Raw genomic sequence first — 19,204 nt, forward strand, 5'->3', positions numbered from 1 at the left:
ATTTTCAGGTTAAGACAGGTCCTTTTTTCTTTAAGTTCTACATCCTGGAAAAGGGGAAACCTTTTCAATACAGGTATGTCCTCATGAAAACATGACATAAGTTTGTGGAGGCGAGATTAAAACATCTCACCTTTAAGTCTTGTATCAGAGGATAATAATGAGTTGATAAAAATGGGATTTGTTTGCTTTACTGCTGAAGTAGACTTCGGTTGAAATGTTCTCTGTGTAAGTGCTCGCTGATGCTGATTCTTCAGGGCCTCTGTGTAGAAGCAACCTGCTTTTGAGCTGTCCCCATTATCCATCAAGCTTCTGGCTGACCTTGAAGAACTACACAGCATACTGGAAAAGATGGGAATTGGCTTAGCGTGGTTATCTTTCAGAAGAAAACTTAGGAGTTGCACAGTTGTAGGTAAAGTGCTACGGGTTATACACTAACCTTGAGAAAGACACTTTGCTATCAGAGGCATTGGGGGTAGTGTGCAGATACAGTTAATAACAGTGCTCTGCAGACTATGCCTGCTTTTTATGGCTTTTGAATTATGAATGTTTTTTACTTTTTTTAATAGTTGAAAGAGACAGATTATTTCAGTGACACAGGAAAGTTATATGAAATTCAAAATTTAGTATTTATAGTTTTATTGGAATGTTGTCATGCTTATTTATGTACATCTAGTATGTGGGTGGCTTCTTTTGTGCTACAATGGCAGATTTGAGTATTTGCAATGCAAATTGAATGGACTGCAAGTCCTTAACTATTTACTACCTGGCCATTTATGGAAAGGTTTGCTGACCTGACTTGAGTGTGCTTGTGTGTATCACATGAAGCTCACAGGACTCCTGTTGTGTTAATTTATAGCCTGCCTCTATTTTTCAAAAGACGGTATAGGCCAAGTGTCAGAGTTTGTAGCTTCAAGTTTTAATCCATCATTTTTCTAGGTATTGCATTTTCTGAACAATCTCACTAGCAAGACTCAGTTACCTGACTTTCTCTAAGCTTAACTCTACCCACTGTCCAAACAAAATTTAGAGAGTTTGACTGCCCTACTCTCTAAGTTAAGGTAGCTTCTCACCCCTTAGATAACTACCTTCTTCCTCTGAAGTAAGAGTTGGAAGGCTAGGAGGTGAAAATAAACCCTTTTTTCCTTAAGTATAAAGAATCAATAGTATCAGCTGTTTTTTTTAAAAAAAAAAACAGGGCCAGGGATTTAGCTCAGTGGTTTTGCCACCTGCTGCACAAGCGCAAGGACCAGAGTTCGATCCCCAGTACCAAAAAAAAAAAACAACAGGTATGATTCAGCACCTTACGCCTGCCTTTTAAAGGAAAAAAACAGTCTATCCAAGTAGAAACAAAATAAACTCAATAGCATATCCACTTTTGAGGGTGGGTGGGATTTGGTTTTAATTATTGGTTAGAGGACTTAGAGACCAAGAAATAAGGCAGCCCCCTTCACCCTCTTAAATATGATTCTGGACAATCTGGATTATAACCACCTGGAGAGCTTATGTTAAAATATATATATGTCAGTATGAATCCAGATTATAGGACTCACACACCAGAGTGAGAACTGCTGTTCTTAGCCATTTGCAGTTTTTCTTTTTATCCTCATCTATTTGGACTAAAACAGTTTATAAAGTTTCCAGAATTTTTATGAATAGAACAGAAACTGTCAGGGGTCAATAGAGGTCATTTTACATATTAGAAAACCAAGGCTCAAAACCAGCAAATATGTTATGCAAGACCTGTCAGGACATTGCATTAAGACTGGGTTTCTCTAAGAATCTGTCTTCTTACTGTTAGAAATTTGAATTGACTTTTAAAATCTGTCTTTTAGTTGGCATAATATAGCAGTGAACAGTTTCTTCTGGGTCTGTGTCTACAGTCTCCAGCTTGGAAAATTTTAGTTAACAAGGGTAACACATATATACCTTTTTGGGAGATAGTTGGGTGGTCCCATGACTTAAACCTGAATTCTTTTTTGTTTTTTAAATATAATTGATTGGTCCCTGTTGGATAAGAACCAGAGGAAGAGAAGATGAACTTGAAATCAAGGAGCATAATGGCAGAAGTTGGATAGGATAAAAGGTTGTAAAATAAGAGTGTATAGACAGGAAAGGCCTGTGAAGAGACAGATTAAAGTAATTGAACTGTTGGAAAAGCTTAAAGGAAGTCAGATTTAAATGTGGAAGTGAGTTGGAAGAGATAACACCCTCTCTCCATTTTCAGCCCCCCTTTCTCCCCAGTGCTGTCTAAAGCCAGGGAGATCAGTAGTCCTCTTTCTTCATAGATGCCTTTTCTATGGCAAAGCCCTTTGGTTAGTATCTGGCCGCTAATCTCACACAGCTTGTAATGTTTTAAAACCTAAGTAGGTTCTTAAGTGTTTTTAAGTCATCTTGTGGCATTTCTTCCGAAAGTGTAGGCACTTTTAGTGGCAAGTTTAAAAAGTCTTAGGCTGGAGCTGGGAATTTAGCTCAGTGGCACTGCATCTGTGTCCCAAGCACAAGGTTGTGAGTTTGATCCCCGGTACCAAAAAACAAAACAAATAAAAAAATCTTAGGTTGTGCTTCAGAGCCTAAGTTTCTGATGAGATTTTCCCAAGAATTGGATATTGAGGAGAAAGATGCAGTCACTTGCAAAATAATTGATAATTTAAAGCTTGCTGCTTCTTTTTTTTTTCTTAATTGACTTGGCATTATAACTTCTGGAAGTTTTCCAGCTACTACATTAGAGTGTGGTTCTGGAACTTCGTAGGGGCAAGTCCAGGGAAAGTGGGTATTTATGGAGACTTTTGTTTTGTTTTTTCAAAGTTACTCATTTAACAGCTGCTACTGTTGGGAAAGCTTTTGTTGGGTAGTATGTTTATTATGAAGGGGGTGGGCAGGGACAGTTATTTCTAACTGTATTCCCATACCTGGAACAGTGTCTGACATAGAATTGCCACTTAAAAGTTTCAACAAGCAGATATTGTGAAACCCAACTTTTCTAAGGGGAGATTTATACTTGTCTGCCACCTTTCCAGCTGAAGATGTCTTTTGTTTGCTTGAGAGTCCAGTACAGGTCCCTAAGAAGGAACCCTATTAGTTTTAATAATGAACAAGGTTCTCTGTGACAAAAGGTCTTGTTTATAATGCAGGGCACATTTGAGAAGAACAAATGGTAATTTGAACTTTAAAAATTGGAAATGTTACTAGTATCTTCCATTTTTTAGTTAAAGGTTTTCTTTAGAGCTGAATCGTTCCAATGTTTTTCTTTCCTTTTGAGTTCCAGAGCTCTTTGAGCTTTTCAACAGGAATTGCCTATGTCTTCCTTATCTTGAAAGATTGTTAACTATACCTTGGAATGTTGGAAATGTTCTCATTGAGAGTTGCTGCAAAATAATAAGTACTCTTCTTTTGGGCTCAGTTGAAATCAGCCACCATTAAGATGGATCACAGACTGGATTTTCTGGTTTGAAACTGGACTAATATTTGTAAAGTGTGAATTTAAACAGTTGTGTTCCAGGAGAGGGAATGGTAAAAAATTTTCATTCTTCATCCCTTTTAATGACAACAAGCTTTCAGGCTTCCCAACTGCTTTTAGTTTATTTAGGCTTAAGTTCCTAGGAAGATTTGCATACCCCTGACACAGACCACACTGCCGGATGCCAGTCTTTATCACTGGAGACCAGCTTGTTATCTGTGCTAGACAAAAACAGTCTTCTTTTAAAGTATTACAACATACTGGGAGCCAGTGTGGTGGTGTAATCTGGGATGCTGAGGCAAGAAGATATGTAAGTTTAAGCTCAACCCGGGCAACTTAGCAAGACCCTGTTTCAGAATAGAAAGGGCTAGAGAAGTCAGCTCATTGCAGAGGCCATGAGTTCAATTCCCAGTGCTGAAAAAACAAAACTGTTAGTGTTAAGCAGAAGTGTTGGTTTTATTTAAACTCACACTAGTGCTTTGGGTATGTGGTATACTTGGATTTAAAGATAGGGAGGAAAGAGAAGATCCAAGTGTTTGTCCCAAAAGATTTTTTTTTTTTGGTACTGGGGATCGAACTCGGGACCTTGCGCTTGTGAGGCAGGTGCCGGAACCACTGAGCTAGATCCCCGGCCCAAAAGATTTTTTATAATGAAGTGATAAATGCTTTCGTTAAATATTTAATTTTTAAGCTGGGCACAGAACTGCATAACCCATAATCTTAGCATCTGGGAGGCTGGAACAGGAGAAATGCAGATTTGAGCCCAGCTTGGTTAATTTAGGGATTTAGTGAGACCCTGTCTCAATAAAACAGAAACTTAGGCAGGCGTGGTTGTGCATGCCTGTAATCCCAGCACTTGGGAGGCTGAGGCAGGAGGATTGCCATGAGTTCGAGGATAGCCTGGGTTATGTAGTGAAACCATGTCTCAAAAAAACAAAAAACAACAACAAAAAACACCCAGAAACTTAAATTTCTTCATCCAGTGTGTTTACTAAAATTGCTCTAATATCCACTCTTTTAATGAACTAGTTGTGTATTTTTATGCAGCATTTGTGTAACTTTACTTGCCACCTCTATCAGTTACATACTTGACTTGATTGCTGTATTTGAAGAAGTTTGTTAATGCAGTTGTTTTAATAACCTATCAAAGATCTGATCACCCTAAAAGCTTTAAGATCATGAAATAGTTGTTAAAATGATCACTACTCTGACATGATTCTCTAGCATGTTTTGCGCCCCCCCCTTCCCCCAGTATAGGTAGGTCTCTCTGTCTCTTTCATGCTAAGGATCTACCTAAGGTGTGCTAAGCAACTGCTGTAGCACTGAGTCACACAACCCAGTCTACCTTTTTCTTTAAGCTTAAAGTGTAAATATTTGTGCTTGGATTGAGCATTGACTAGGGACCCTAGGTGGAAAAGGATTGGCAACACTATTAGTCACCTGCTAACTGCAACTAAATTAATTCATATGTGCATTAATATGTGCATATGGGGGATATCAGCTGATATTATCAGTACATGCCTTAAAACACGTAAGTTCTTTAGGCTTCTGAGTATAGAGTTGTTAGAGTAGGCCAGAGTTTTGTCTTTCTTCATAAGTGCTTTCCTTTCCTGGATCTGAGTACATAAAAGAAAATTGAAGTCTTTTGTCCATTGTTACCTGGTCAATAAATGCACATGGAGAACCTCAACTCTAAATTGTGTGAAATGAAGCTGGTTGTGGTGGTGTACGCCTGTAATTCCAGCATTCAGGAGGCTGAGACAGGGGGCTCATCGTGAGTTCAAGGCCAGCCCGGGCTACGTAGGGAGTTCAAGGCCAGCCTGAACTACATAGCAAGACCCTGTCTCAAAAAAACCAAAAATAGACAGACAGAGTGAAATGATTAGGTAAGCTCAATTCAGTCCTTTGTAAGCAAATCATAAGGATTAAATAATGACTATCTCGTTGACGGTTATCAATATATTTGTAATTTCTTGGAAATTAGCCAGGAATTAAAACTACCCCAAAATTAATTTTCAGAATAAAAACATTAAGATTACTTAAATTTTCTCAGCCCTAGCCCATTCATCTGTAAGATGAGTTTATTTGTCAAGGTCACAGATATCAAGTAGATGATAAGCCCAAATTTGAAGCTCTCAGTACTTGATCTATGCTGCCTTCTTATAGATGTAGTAGTTAAATGTCTTTTACCCAGTGTCACACTCTTAAGTAACAGAATAAGGATTTGTATCAGATCTTTTTCACTGTTGAGCCAGTCTGCTTCCTCTAGCTTTTTGCAGAGATCTCTTCCATCATGTGCTACTCTGTTAGTGTTTGGCTGGCAGTGGTCCAAATTGGTACTGCTGAGGCTGGTCTTGAATTCTTGAGCTCAGGTGGTCCTTCTGTCTCAGCTTGCACTGGACTCTATCTCATCATTCTTTAACATGTTTAACAAAGTGTTTTAGGGACTTGACTTTCTTTTTCATGTAATTTGTGTATGTGCATGTCTAGTTTCCCGTGGGAAATGAACTCTTCATCTTTTGGCTGATTTAACACTAATTTGGCCACTTGAGGCTGACCTAATACCTGGTTTCCAAACCTACACCTTCATCTGCATCCTTAGATTTGGCCAGCTTTGAGGGATTTTTAAACAGTTGGATCAAATTTTGCTGGACTTATTTAATGAAGTTTCTTATTCCTAGATATTTTGTTTCCCTTCTGTCTTCCCTCCTACCTAGGTAGAGGATTCTTCCTCTAAAGCTGCAAGAAGCAGGAGTACATCTGTAACTTATTTTTTAAGAAACTGCTTTTGGGGCACATGACCTTAGAAAAATTAAACAAATCTTGAATTTTATTTCATTTATCTATTATTGTGGTATTTGAGGTCAAACCCAGTGCCTCCTGCATTGGATTTTACTTTTTGTCATGCTCCTGAGAAGAATCAATTCTACCATTTCCTAGCTGGCAGAAAGTATATCTTACTTGATTTTGCTCAATCAAGGGAAAATGAATTTTTCAGCAATGATAATAATAGCCCTTGTTACTAATTTTTTCTATAATATGTAGTATTTTCATGGGCCAGCAATGCTTTTGCCTTCCTCTGCCTTTCAGACTCCCTCTTATCTTTTAGTAAGGCTTAGCTCAAACTGCCTCCTCCAAGAAGCTGATGTTGACTCCATATTCCCCCTCTTTCATCCAGTGTATTTATTTCATCTTTGTGTGTATGTTTGTGTGTAACCAGGCTGTTTCACACTTTAGAAGCAAAGGGAAGGCAGTTATAACTTAGATTCAGCATTTTTCTCTTGGACTTTTTTTCCTCCAAATGCCCATAAATTAAGTAATCCTAATGATAAACCCACATGTTTCATGTGTAGACCTTTGGAGAGATGTCTATTAACTTTACAAGAAATTTGCAGTTTCTAAATGTAGAAGCATTGTGATGCAGTAGAGACCATGTTACTTCAATGTAAGTCATTTGGGATTTTGAGGATAGGAATTTTAATCAATTTTAGCAAATCTGAAATTTAAAAAAAGATTCGTCCCTACTGACTTAACTTCCTCAGCCATCATGTATATATAGATAAGCATAAATTTCATTGCTTTTGTAAAAGTAATGCTTATTTAAAACATCAGTACAATTTCTGAAAGTTGAGAATAGAGAAATTCTGTTAGAATTCTTTTCAATATTCTCCTTCCTAAAACATTTTTCCTAAGTCAATTTGCTATTCTCGTAATCTGGGATACTGACTTCTGACTTCTTTTTCCCTGTTACTTAATTTTCTTTCTTTCTTTTTTTTTTTTTTTTGTACCAGGGATTGAACTTGGGTCCTTGCGCTTGCTAGGCAGGCGGCACCACTGAGCTAAATCCGGCTGTTACTTAATTTTCTCAAATACTTCCTCTTAACTTGGTCATCATCCACTCATTCCTTTATGTACACCCTGGAGGTGTATCTTCAGGCTAAATTCCCTGATGTAGGATTGCTGGGTTAAAAGGGAGAGAGCATGTGAATCAGTTTTGTTAGATATAGCCAAATTTACCCTCTATAGGTGTTAGGACAACCAGGTGTACCGTATTTCAAAGATGTTAAGTGAGGTAAAGTGTTTCTCTTAGATTAGAAAAAATACATACCACCTAGAGTTAGAAGAGTTAGAGGTGATACATGTAGCACATTGCTGCCTTATGCACAATACACATTTAGTAAAGGATAGTTATTATCTTTGATGAAATGATGGTATTCCACTTTCACAAGTGTGGTTAGAAAATTAAGTGAGACATTAAAGCCAGGCCTGGTGCCACACACCTGTAATCCCAGCACTCTGGAGGCTGAAGCAGGAGGGTTGCTGTGAGTTTGAAGCCAACCTGGGCTACATAGTGAGTTCAAGGACAGCTTGAATTACAGAACAAGAGTTTGTCTCAAGAAACAAGAAAAAACAAAACAGGGCTGGGGTTTTAGCTCAGTGGTGCCCTCACCTGCCTCGAAAGCACAAGGTAGGTCCTGAGTTTGATCCCCAGTACCAAAAAAACAAAACAAACACACACATACAACACAACACAAAACAGTTAAGTGAGACATTTTAAGTACCCTAGCATGATGCTGGCGCCTGTATTAGTGTTCCTTTCTCTTGGGTGCTTTGGGCAGTGGCTGATTAGTTTCCTGTCTTGATTACTTTATTGTATTTTAAACTTCTTGAGGGCAGAGTCCTTGTCTGATGTGTCTATAGCAGGGTGCACTGGGTTCAAAGAATATATTTGATGATTTTAAAATGAATTGGTCCTCAAAATATAATCCTGAATCCAGTAGAGTAGTAAAAGGATTCTTTTTCTTTTTGCACATTAACCATCAAGTCCTTGTGTAATGCTAGGCAGCAACTATTCCTACAGTGGAAAAGATATTTTCCTTTTGTTATTTGGAAGTTTCTTTACTTGAAAGCTTTCTAAAAATATGTTGATTTCTATTTTTTGTTTTCCAAAAAGATTGATTTCTATCCACTTTATTCATGTACTCCTCTGTCCTTAAGGAGTAACTCCAGTTAAGCCTTAGTGAAAGGAGTTGGTTATTGTTAAGCATTCTGGGTTTTCAAGGCAGCCTTAAAATCTTCCTTCTTCTGTGTCTTCATCTGCAGTTTTTAAATGCTGGGAGTTGAAGACAGTTGTTATCAAGAATTATGAGGTGACCTGAATTCACAGTGAATGAAGTTTTCTGATTTAATATACAGTGTTTTGGTTTTTTTGTTTTGTTTTGGTACTGGGGATCAAACTTGGGACCTTGTGCTTGTGAGGCAGGTGCCGGAACCACTGAGCTAAATCCTCGGTCCTATATACAGTGTTTTGTATCTTTCGTTTCTCATCTCTTGGTTGAATTCAACACAGTTCATTTTGCACTTAACAGATGCTTGAAGTGATAGCATCCTTTCTTCAAAACATGTTAACAGTATCAATTCTTAGATAAATTCCAATTAAAGGAAAAAGATATGCACTTATTTTTCTCTTCAAGGCTACTAGTACGTTCTCTATAAATATTTTCACCATGAGCGATATGTATCAGTGTGCCCTAATTTGCTTTACTTTTTCATTTATTGGCTCCTCTTGTGACCAGAATCTTCAGTCAAATGTTCCACTGTTACCTTAAATACAGTATGACTTCAATTAGAAGCATCTTTTCTGCGGTGTTTTTCCTTTTCTTCGTCTTTATTCTGCACACTTTCCTGTTTTTGCCAAGGCCCCTTGTTCTCACAGTGACTGGAAAAAGACTGAGTGTTCTTTGACTCTTCCCCTGCATTCACTACGCATAGCACTGGCTTCCTAGACTGGGTTCTACTTCATTTTCCTGGGCACACATGTACATTTTCCCCTTCCTTTTTAGTCACAGTTTTTTGGGTTGCTTAAAAAACTTTTCGCTATTTTACTTTTGTCCTTCTATACACAGTGCCCTTCAACTAGTCTTAATTTTTTTTGTTTCTTTTCTCCTTGAGGTGGCTCCCTGTTATGGTTAGAGTAGAACACCTTGACTCTGGGTTATTCAACTTTATCTCTTACTGTTCCAAATCCTCTCTCTGAGAGCTAGATAGCCTTCTTGCTGTTACCCTTATATAATACTTAAAAATAAAGTATTAGAAGTGAAGAAACTTAGAGATTGTTTATTGTGGAAAGTTTCAAGAATACACACAAACACATAAATAGTAGTATAGTGAACTCCCTTGTATCTATCATCCAGTTTTAAGAGCTACTAACTTTTTGTCAATCTTGTTTTATTTATTCCCATATCTTTCAATTCCTCTTTTACCCAGATATTTGAAAACAAATTCCAGTCACCATTTACTCAGGAGTGTTTTAGAATTCATCTTTGGAGGTTACTTAACCTATCAATTTACCTATCAATGTGCAGGTCCTCTTCATAGTTCAGTCAGTTGGTTTAGTTTCTTTTCACATTTAGGAGGTACCCCATTCTGTTTGTGGGGAGTTCTACTTTTGTACTAACCCAAATCTGCTTCCCCAAGGAAATTTTACTTACATACATTAACTATGTTGTATATTTCATATGCAGCCCAAGACTGTACATCCCATCACCCAAAAAAAGGAGGGGGAGAAAGTGCGCCACAGGTTGAACACAGCTACAAGTTGCCATATGCAAGGGGTGATTAAGATATGTGGTGAATGCTTAAATTTTAAAAACAATTCTAGTAAAAGACATATTGCCATTAATCCCCCCAGAATATTCTCCCTTGCTTCAGACACATCCCATTGTTCTATCCACTTTTCGAAGCAGCTGTGGAAGTCCTTTTTCATGTCTTTATGAGATGTGGTCAGAGATCCGGCAAATAACCTTGTGGCGTGACCTTGCTCATTAGATCTGGCACCATGCAACTTCTGGCTCTTCCCCAAGGTCAAAATGACCATGAGAGGTAAAACTGAATTGATTTAAGACATCAAGGCAGCCACAACAGCACAACTAAAGCCTCTTACTATACTTTTTGATACCTTGTCACAGTACACATAGCACGGTTGGAGCATACGGTAGACAAGTAATAACTTCTTTTTAAATTAAAGACATGTGAGGTACAGCTCAGCTCTTTTATGTACATCTGACTTGTATTAGTGGAATTATTCATCTATAGCCCCATGTTCCCCACTAGACATTTTGTTTTTGCATTTTTAGATAGCAGTTGCTTTAAAAGAGTTGGACAGTTGGCTTTAAAATTATTTTGAGCTGTGCTTGTTGGTGTATGCTTGTAGTCTCAGCCCTCTGGGAAGCTGAGGCAGGAGGATCACAAGTTTGAGCCCAGCCTAGGGTACTTGGCAAGAGCGTCTCAATAAAAGGGCTGGGGATGTAACTGAATGTGAAGACTCTGGGTTCAATCACCAGTCGTGCAAAAAAATTTTTTTAATTTATTTTTTTATTAAGTTTATTTATTGGTACATTTTTAGGTATACAGTATAGTTACATTCATCATTGGGATCTTGTACCTTTACATGAGGTATCTTGGTTCTTATTTTTTCCCCATTCCCCGGCCCTCCCTTCACCCCTTCCACCTTTCCCTATTTACAAATAATTTGTTTTCCATTTTTTTCCTTTTCTCATATTTTTTCTTTTCCTTTCATTCCTTTCCCCTATCGCTCCCATTACCCCTATTCCTTTAGACCTTTTCTTTCTAAAAAATTTTTAATTTACAAAATCAATTTTGAAGTTTTTTACATTTTGTATATGTGCTGCCAAAGCGAGCACAAAGTTTTTTACATTTTGAATAGATACTGACAGTCTGGCTATCTGAAATCTATTTGAAATTACTTTTTTTTTCTGTTAAAAGTAATTAATTGTGGGGAAGACAAGATGAAATACATGGGCAAAAATTCATGAATGTATCACTCAAAGTTACTTTTTTCACTGTTTTGATGTCTGTTTTCAAGACATTTTGATGTCTTTTCCTATGTTTATGAATGTATCGAATTATATAGGTGTTTTGGTAGTGTTCTTTTTTAATATTATGTCTCTGCCATACTCAAGTTACTATAATAGCAGATCTTGATGTTTTGAAGCTGCTTTATTCAATTTGGTCTACAAAATAAAATGACACATGCTTTATTTCAGGTTGTAGTGCTGTTACATACATATATTGTCATTATTATAGCTTGAGGAAGATGTAGTGGGCTACATTACTGTTAAGTAAGCAGAGGTCATCAGCCTTGTTGATTGATTCACCTTTTTTTTTTGGTACTGGGAATTGAACTCAGGCCTTTGCACTTGCGAGGCAGGCTCGGTGCCACTGAGCTAAATCCCCGGCCCAATTGATTCACCATTTTAAGATTGTAGTCTTTTAAATCTTCGATATTCAAGGGTCTGTATATTGCAAGGAAGATTGAACTCAAGTCCTACTTCTGATGCCATGTTTTATTTTTCCTATCTCTGTGGGATGGGAATTTCTCTTTCTCCAGGGTCTGGCATAGAGTAAATGTTCTATGGATTATGCTAAATATGGCTTCTTTTGCTGTAAGTCAGGAGTGGCCCTGAATATACATAGTGCTTACATATTAATAATGTATTACTATGAAGCATGTTAGCTCAATATTTAGTAGCTTAAAACAACAGACACTAACTTTCTCATATAATTCCTATGAATCAGGAATCCAGAAGCAGTTTAGCTACCTGATTTTGGCCTGGGATTTTTCATAAGATTGCCATCAGCCAGATGTGGTGGTGCACACCGGTAATCCCAGCACTTTGGGAGGTTGAAGCAATAGGATCACAAGTTCTTCCCAAGCCTGGGCAACTTAAGATTTGACAAGACCCTATGTTGAAATAAAAATTAAAACAAAAGGGCTGGGAATATAGCTTAGTGCAAAGGCCCTGGGTTCAATCCCCAAGACCAGGAAAAAAGAAAAAAAAAAAGATTTACACCAGCCTGTGAGCCAGAGCTCCAGTTAACTGAGGGTTTAATTGAGGCTCGAGAATCCACTTCCAAAATGGTTTATTCATGAAGGCAGAAACCTTCAGTTCCTCACTATATGAGTCTTTCCAGAGCTCTTGAATGTGGCAGCTGACTTCCTCAGAGCAAGGAGAGAGCTAGAAGGAAAATTTCATGCCTTTCACAACCTATGTTGCACATTGCATGCTAGCATTTTCATTTTATCCTGTTTGTCAATCAGGGTCACCTGATTCTAGTGAACAAGCCTTGGGGATTATTTTAATACATATTAATGTTGGAAAGTCACCTAAAGAAGTGTAGAGCTATATACCACACCACGTTCATGGATCAAAACACACAAAATATTTTTGATGTTGTGTTTCTCCAAATTGTCCTATAAACACAAATTCCTAGTTGGCTTTTCTTTTTAAAAGACATCGACAGGGCCGGGGATTTAGCCCAGTGGTTCCGTCGCCTGCCTCACAAGCGCGAGGACCCGAGTTTGATCCCCGGTACCAAAAAAAAAAAAAAAGACATCGACAAGCTGTATTAAAAATTTATTTGGAAATGCAGGGGATATAAAGTGACTAAAAGCAAATTTTTTAAAAAAGGTAAAGTTCCTGCATTACTTATTTCAAATACTGTGAACCTACAGTGTATGTTTGTGTAATAGTAGAATACAGGGTCCAGAAATAGATATGAATATATGGTCACTTGATTTCCAATAAAGAAACCAAGGATTCCTTTCTTCATTGGTACCAGAACAACTGGACATCTCTCTCTATAAAAAAATGAACCCTAGCCCTTAACTTCTGTAAAATTACAAAAAATAAGAAATCTACGTGACTTTGGGTAGGCAAAACTTTCTTTGGGCAGAGAACACACCATAAAAGGAAAGATGAAGTGAATTGTACTAAAAGCTAAAAACTCCTTTTTGAAAGACACCATTATGAAATTTTAAAAAGGCAAGCCAGTAACTGGTAGAAAATACTCACAACACATACGGTTTAGCTAACAAAAATTCACAATTGAGAATGTACAAAGAACTCTTACAGTTCAGTAATGAAAAACAAAAAAATTTGATGGGAAAAAGATTTGAACAGGTTCTTGACTACAGAAAGTTTTGAGTCTCAGTAAGCACATGAAAAGATGATGATCATTATTAAACATAATCATCAGAATCAAGAATTAAGACTATAGTAAGCTAACCTACAAATCCACTAGGATAGCCAAAACTGTACTGGTGAGAATTTGCAGCAATTAGAACTCTGGTGAATTTTTAGTGGTACTACCACATTGGAATCCATTCTGGCAGTTTCTTACTAAGTTAAACTTACTCTTTTTATATGACCCTGTAAATGTGCCCCTAAATGTATACCAAGAAAAGTGAAACTGTCTTTAGAAAGACTGACATGATTGCTCATAGGAGATTTATTCATAATAGCCAATGTCTGGAAACAAATATCTACCAAGAGGTGAATGGATAAATTATAGTATGTCCATTTAGTGGAATACCACTCAGCAATAAACTCAAAGTGGGGAAGTAGCTCCATGTTAGGGTGATTGCCTAGCTTTTGAGAAGCCCTGGGTTTAATCCTTAGAGACACACACACACACACACACACACACACACACACACCCCAAAAAAGGACAAACTAGTTAGATCCCATGACTTGGATCATGGGTGAATGTCAGAAACATGCTGCATGAACTGGATGTGTTGGTGCACACCTTTCATTCCAGCACTTGGGAAGCTGAGGCAGGGGGATTGTCTCAAGTATGAGGCCAGCCTGGACTACATGGTGAGACCCTATCTCAAAGAACAAAACAAAAAAAGCCATGCTGCATGAAAGAAGTTAGACACAAAAAAGTAAATTGTATATGATTTTGTTTTTATGAAACTACAAATCTAACCCATAGCGTTGTCACATCAATGCTTGCTTTGAGCTAAAGGGCAGAAGATACAGATTGACTGGCAAGGGATACAAGGACAACTTTCTGGGGTTACCCACTTCTAAATCTTTTTTGTGGTGGAGATTATACCTGTGTATTTCAGACTTGTTGTAATGCCTTTGAAATATAATTTAGTGTGTAGAAGTTAAACCTCATTAAAGTTCATTTAAAAATATTTCTTGAGGCTTGGACTTTCCAGAAGTTATATAGATAACCATCTAATCTTTGGAATCAGTGCTCAAGATTAGTCCTTCTGTATCACTTACCAGTTAGAGTTAATAGTATGAATTTAGGAAGAATGCCAAATTTGTTTCCTTTTATAGTGGCATTAGCTTTCCTTCCCACATCCCACCATATGTTAGTAATAGTAACATAGGTCTTGGTTTTAGAGGCAGGGTAATAGAAGGCCTTGTCCAGGCTTTGTAAAATTTTTATTTCTAGAGGAACGTGCTTTTATGGCCACTGTGCCATTTTAACCCTGTGGCTGTTGACCAGCTTGTGAAAATAGGTGGGCAGAAGATAGCTTATGATTTTTCTTAACTGATTTATTGCTTATGGTTGCAGATTCTCATAAACACAAAGATAAACACAAAGATCGAGAACACCGCCATAAAGAGCACAAGAAGGACAAGGAGAAGGACCGGGAAAAGTCCAAGCATAGCAACAGGTAAGGGTTGAATTAGCAAGTGTCATCATTCAGCAGTGGGTTGGCCATCGCTTGGCTTCCCAGAATAGATACTAACTTGAGCTAAGGTGAATAGCATGGGTAGTGAAAAGTATGCAAAGACTATTTGATCCTAGAATTGCTAAGAGGCTGGCTTTGATAATTTAGGCCTTACTTGGGATGCCATTGTTCAGATCAAGGTGTACAAAAGCAAGTATAGTGAATTTTCTTCAACATACACTTCATTAAAAACATATTGTTTTTTGGTTTTGTTTTTGTGGTGATAGGAACAAAAAGTAGTGATTTTTTTTTTTTTTTTTGGTACCGGCGATCGAACTCAGGACTTTATGCTTGCGAGGCAGGTGGCAGAACCACTGAGCTAAATCCCCGGCCCCCAAAAATATATATATTTTTTGGTACTGGGGATCGAACTTGGGACCTTGTGCTTGCGAGGCAGGCGGTGGAACCACTGAGCTAAATCCCCAGCCCCCAAAAATATTTTTTAACTTAACTATGTAATACATGATGGCATGGAATTTAATGAAGTGTGCCTTGATTAAAAAGTGAATAGGGGCCGGGGATTTAGCTCAGTGGTTTCAGCACCTGCTGCGCAAGCACAAGGACCTGAGTTCGATCCCCAGTACCCCCCCAAAAATAAAATAAAATAAAAAGTGAGTAGAGGGCCAGGGATTTAGCTCAGTAGTTCTGCCGCCAGCCTTGCAAGCACGAGGTCCTGAGTTCGATCCCCGGTACCCCCTCCAAATAAATAAATTAATTAATTAAAAGGGAGTAGATTGGAGACCTGATTTTTTTCCTTCCCTCCCTCTTTTCTTTTTTTCTTTCTTTCTTCCTCCCTTCCCCTCCTCCTCCTCTTGGCATTTTATGGTGAATTTTTTTTTATCATCGTTATCTATCTATAGAACTTTTTCATTATTCCCAGTCTCTGAACTAACCCACTAAAGAGTAATTCTTTGTCTCTTCCCCATCCTGTTTATTTTACTTTCCATCTCTATGAATTTGTCTATTCTGGGTACCTCAGAAGTGGAATCAAAATATTTGCCCTTTTTGTACCTGGCTTATTTCCTGTAGTATTATGTTTTCAAAGTTTGTCCATGTTTTCATATATCACAATTTAGTTCCTTTTTTATGACTGAACAATTCCATTGTACAAAACATTTAAAACACCTGTCTGTTGACCAGTACTTGAGTTGTTTCCATCTTTTGGCTGCTGTGAATAGTGCTGCTATGAACATTGATGCACAAGTACATGTTATGTATATAGTATATCTAGCAGGAAAACAATTTATTTGTATCCTACCTGCCATGTTTATGCTGTGCTAATTTATATGGAGCTTGAAAAAAAAAAAATGAAGTAACCTTTGACCATGAAGAACTTCATCATCTGAGGAGAAAAGAGACATGATTTTACAAGACAGATGAAGAAATGCTGATTTTCATATTATTAGAAATTTCTCCAAAAGACTATAAAAAGAAGTTAATATTTAAAACATAAAACTTTTTTCCCTCCTCCGATACTGGCAGTTGGACCAGCTAAATCCCCAGTCTGTTTTGTTTTGAGACAGGTCTTTCTTACTAAATTGCCTAAGCTGGCTTTGATCTTTTGGTCCTCTTGCCACAGCCTCTGGAGTAGCTGGGATTACAGATATGCACTACTAAAACATAAGCTTTTAAAAACTGATTTAATCTTATCTGACACATGGGACCTCGCCCACCATAACATCATTGTAGTGGAGGCCAAGATAAGGTAAAGTGGTATAAAGGGCTTTTGGACATAAGTTTGGCCCTTTCCTGTTTTACCAAAATCTTCTCTTTTTAAAAATAAAAGATTTGATTTTTGTCAGTTTTCTTGAGACATCCACAGTAATTTAATAGCTTCTATCTAGCAGTGATACTCATCCTATTCTATCCACTTAGGTCTCGTGATCTTGGCCAAGTTACCTAACCTTCTTCCTCAACTTAGCTCCTTCATCTTTGTGTTAATACATACTTTAGAGGTTTATCATCATGGTGTTTCTTTCTTTCTTTCTTTTTTTTTTTTTTTGGTACTGGGGATCGAACTCTGGTCCTTGCGCTTGCGCAGCAGGTGGCGAAACCACTGAGCTAAATCCCTGGCCCTTAGAGGGATATCATGGAAAGAAGTCTTCGTGAACTGTTCCACAAATGTAAGGAGGTAATATTTTTTACCTCTATCTAAGCCTACCTTTACAAGATTATAGCATCAGGCATATTTTGGTACATTTTTGTGCATTTTAGTATTTTTATTTCTAATCAAAATACTAAAGAAAATAATGGACAATGCCAAGGGGCATTGGAAAAGCCAAATTGAGTTTCTGTTCACTAAACATGGACTAAATCTAGCCCTGAATCTTAATTCTTATGTGATTAAGTTTAAGACAGTAAATCAGATGATGTATTGTAAGCCAACATTTAAATACTTATTGCTTTCGCTGACATGTAATTCTTTGCAGCAAAGCAAGTGCATTGATTATATTGCAGTAAAATTCTGTACACTGTGTTCCTTTTTAAGTGACTTCTGATTTTTCTAGTAGTTTTTGGTTTCTTCACTTTTCTTCTCAGTAGATTAAAGAAACATCGAGGATTATTTCATCACCTTTGAGTCCCAGAATAATGAAGATTTAGCGTGTCCTGTTCTAAAATGCTTCTATTCCAACTCTTCATTGATCAAGCCTAGCTAGTATTTGTGGCTATTTGTTATCCTCAGATCAACTTTTATCATGAAGAAACAGGTGTTTGTTTCTTTGTTTCTTTTTCTAGTATCAATCATTTGTCATCAGCCTACACTCATGACTCAAATCCAGGGGGAATGTTATACGTAGTAACATGTTGAAATGTCAGCAAATGACAGAGTAGTCTTTGTGTGTCATGGGGCTGTAGATCGCTGTGCACCACTACCACCCCTCCAGAGATCCCACCTTGTTCATTTGGTTTCCTCTTTATTATCCTCACCCAAGGTGCAAAATAAGGGAGCAGATATTAAAGATCATTTTATCTCTTCTCTTTGTGTGGACAGGAATCTCAGGTCACATGTGCAAAGTCACAGAGCAGTGTGGTAGCAGAATGAGGAGACTGAATCCCTACTGCATTCTTCCAATAAAAACAAAACACCCCTCACCCAGGAAGGTCAGTTACATAGTCAAACTATCTGTTCCAGCACAAACACTGCTTCCTTATATACACGTTATAGTCTATAATTAGTTTTAAAATGTTGTATCACAGGCGCTGCCTTTTTTAAAAATGTTTTTAGATCCCAGATTCTTAAAACTCGTGGCACTAGATGTGTTGATCACATGAAATTCTTACCTTACGAAAATCTCATCTCTACTTATCTTCTGTTTATCCTGTGATATCACAGGATGAGTTTATACCAAAGTCAAATAAAAGTAATTTCTTCTATCATTTGTCTCTTGGTACTTCTTTCTGTTAGTATTAATATTGTATACGTTATGTCCTTTTTATTTTTATTTTTTTTATTTATTATTTTTTGGTACCAGGGATTGAACTTGGGACCTTGCGCTTGCGAGGCAGGCGCCAGAACCACTGAGCTAAATCCCCGACCCCTTCATGTCCTTTTTAAAAAATATGTGTATTACCAAATATATACTACTCCTAAAAAGAAAAGGGCTAAACTTCTGGATGCCCAAGAATTACTGATCTTGTAGGATCTCATCAGATACTTCTCTTAAAAGATTGTATTTTCATCATAAATTTTCCTCAATATTAGATCTTTTATATTAACAAAATATTATTAAAAGCTGTTTAAGGAGGGGGGCTTACTTTTTAGAAAATAAGAGGCTATCACATATGAGAAATGAGATTCCTCCTGCTAGATTTTGATTGTGCATCTCTTGCCCACTTTAAACCTGGCATCAGACTCTGGTGACAAATCTGTGGAAAGCCAGAGAAGACAAAACTGCTGTGCAATAGCAAGGGAAGTACTTTTCCCAGCCATATTGGCAGTGTAATCTCTACTCACAGTGTGAGAAACATCTGAGAGTTTTTACTTTTGGCTTCTGCTTTCCCTCCAATTCCAAAATTCTACCTGTGTTATAATTGAGAAAATGTATGATTTTTAGGAAAATATACTTGTCAAGTATTCCGTTCTCAGAATGGGGGAGTTTTGTTTTTTAAGTAATCAAACATAAAAGATATATTTGCAAGCTCTTTGCTGAACTCTTTCATTTATCTACACATTTATTTCTTCTCATTTT

General features: G+C 37.4%; 1 protein-coding gene across 1 annotated transcript in view; it reads left to right on the plus strand.

The window, feature by feature from the left end:
* Positions 1 to 19,204, plus strand: part of Top1 (DNA topoisomerase I) — an 88,714-nt gene that overhangs the window by 15,118 nt on the left and 54,392 nt on the right. Inside the window, exon 4 of the mRNA XM_004874029.4 lies at positions 14,855 to 14,957. Coding sequence (XP_004874086.2) covers positions 14,855 to 14,957 — 103 coding nt within the window. The remainder of the gene's footprint in view (positions 1 to 14,854; positions 14,958 to 19,204) is intronic.

This window comes from Heterocephalus glaber, unplaced genomic scaffold, assembly GCF_053883595.1.
Source record: "Heterocephalus glaber isolate CG9 unplaced genomic scaffold, H.glaber_assembly_v1.0 deba00001532, whole genome shotgun sequence".
NCBI lineage: Eukaryota > Metazoa > Chordata > Mammalia > Rodentia > Bathyergidae > Heterocephalus > Heterocephalus glaber.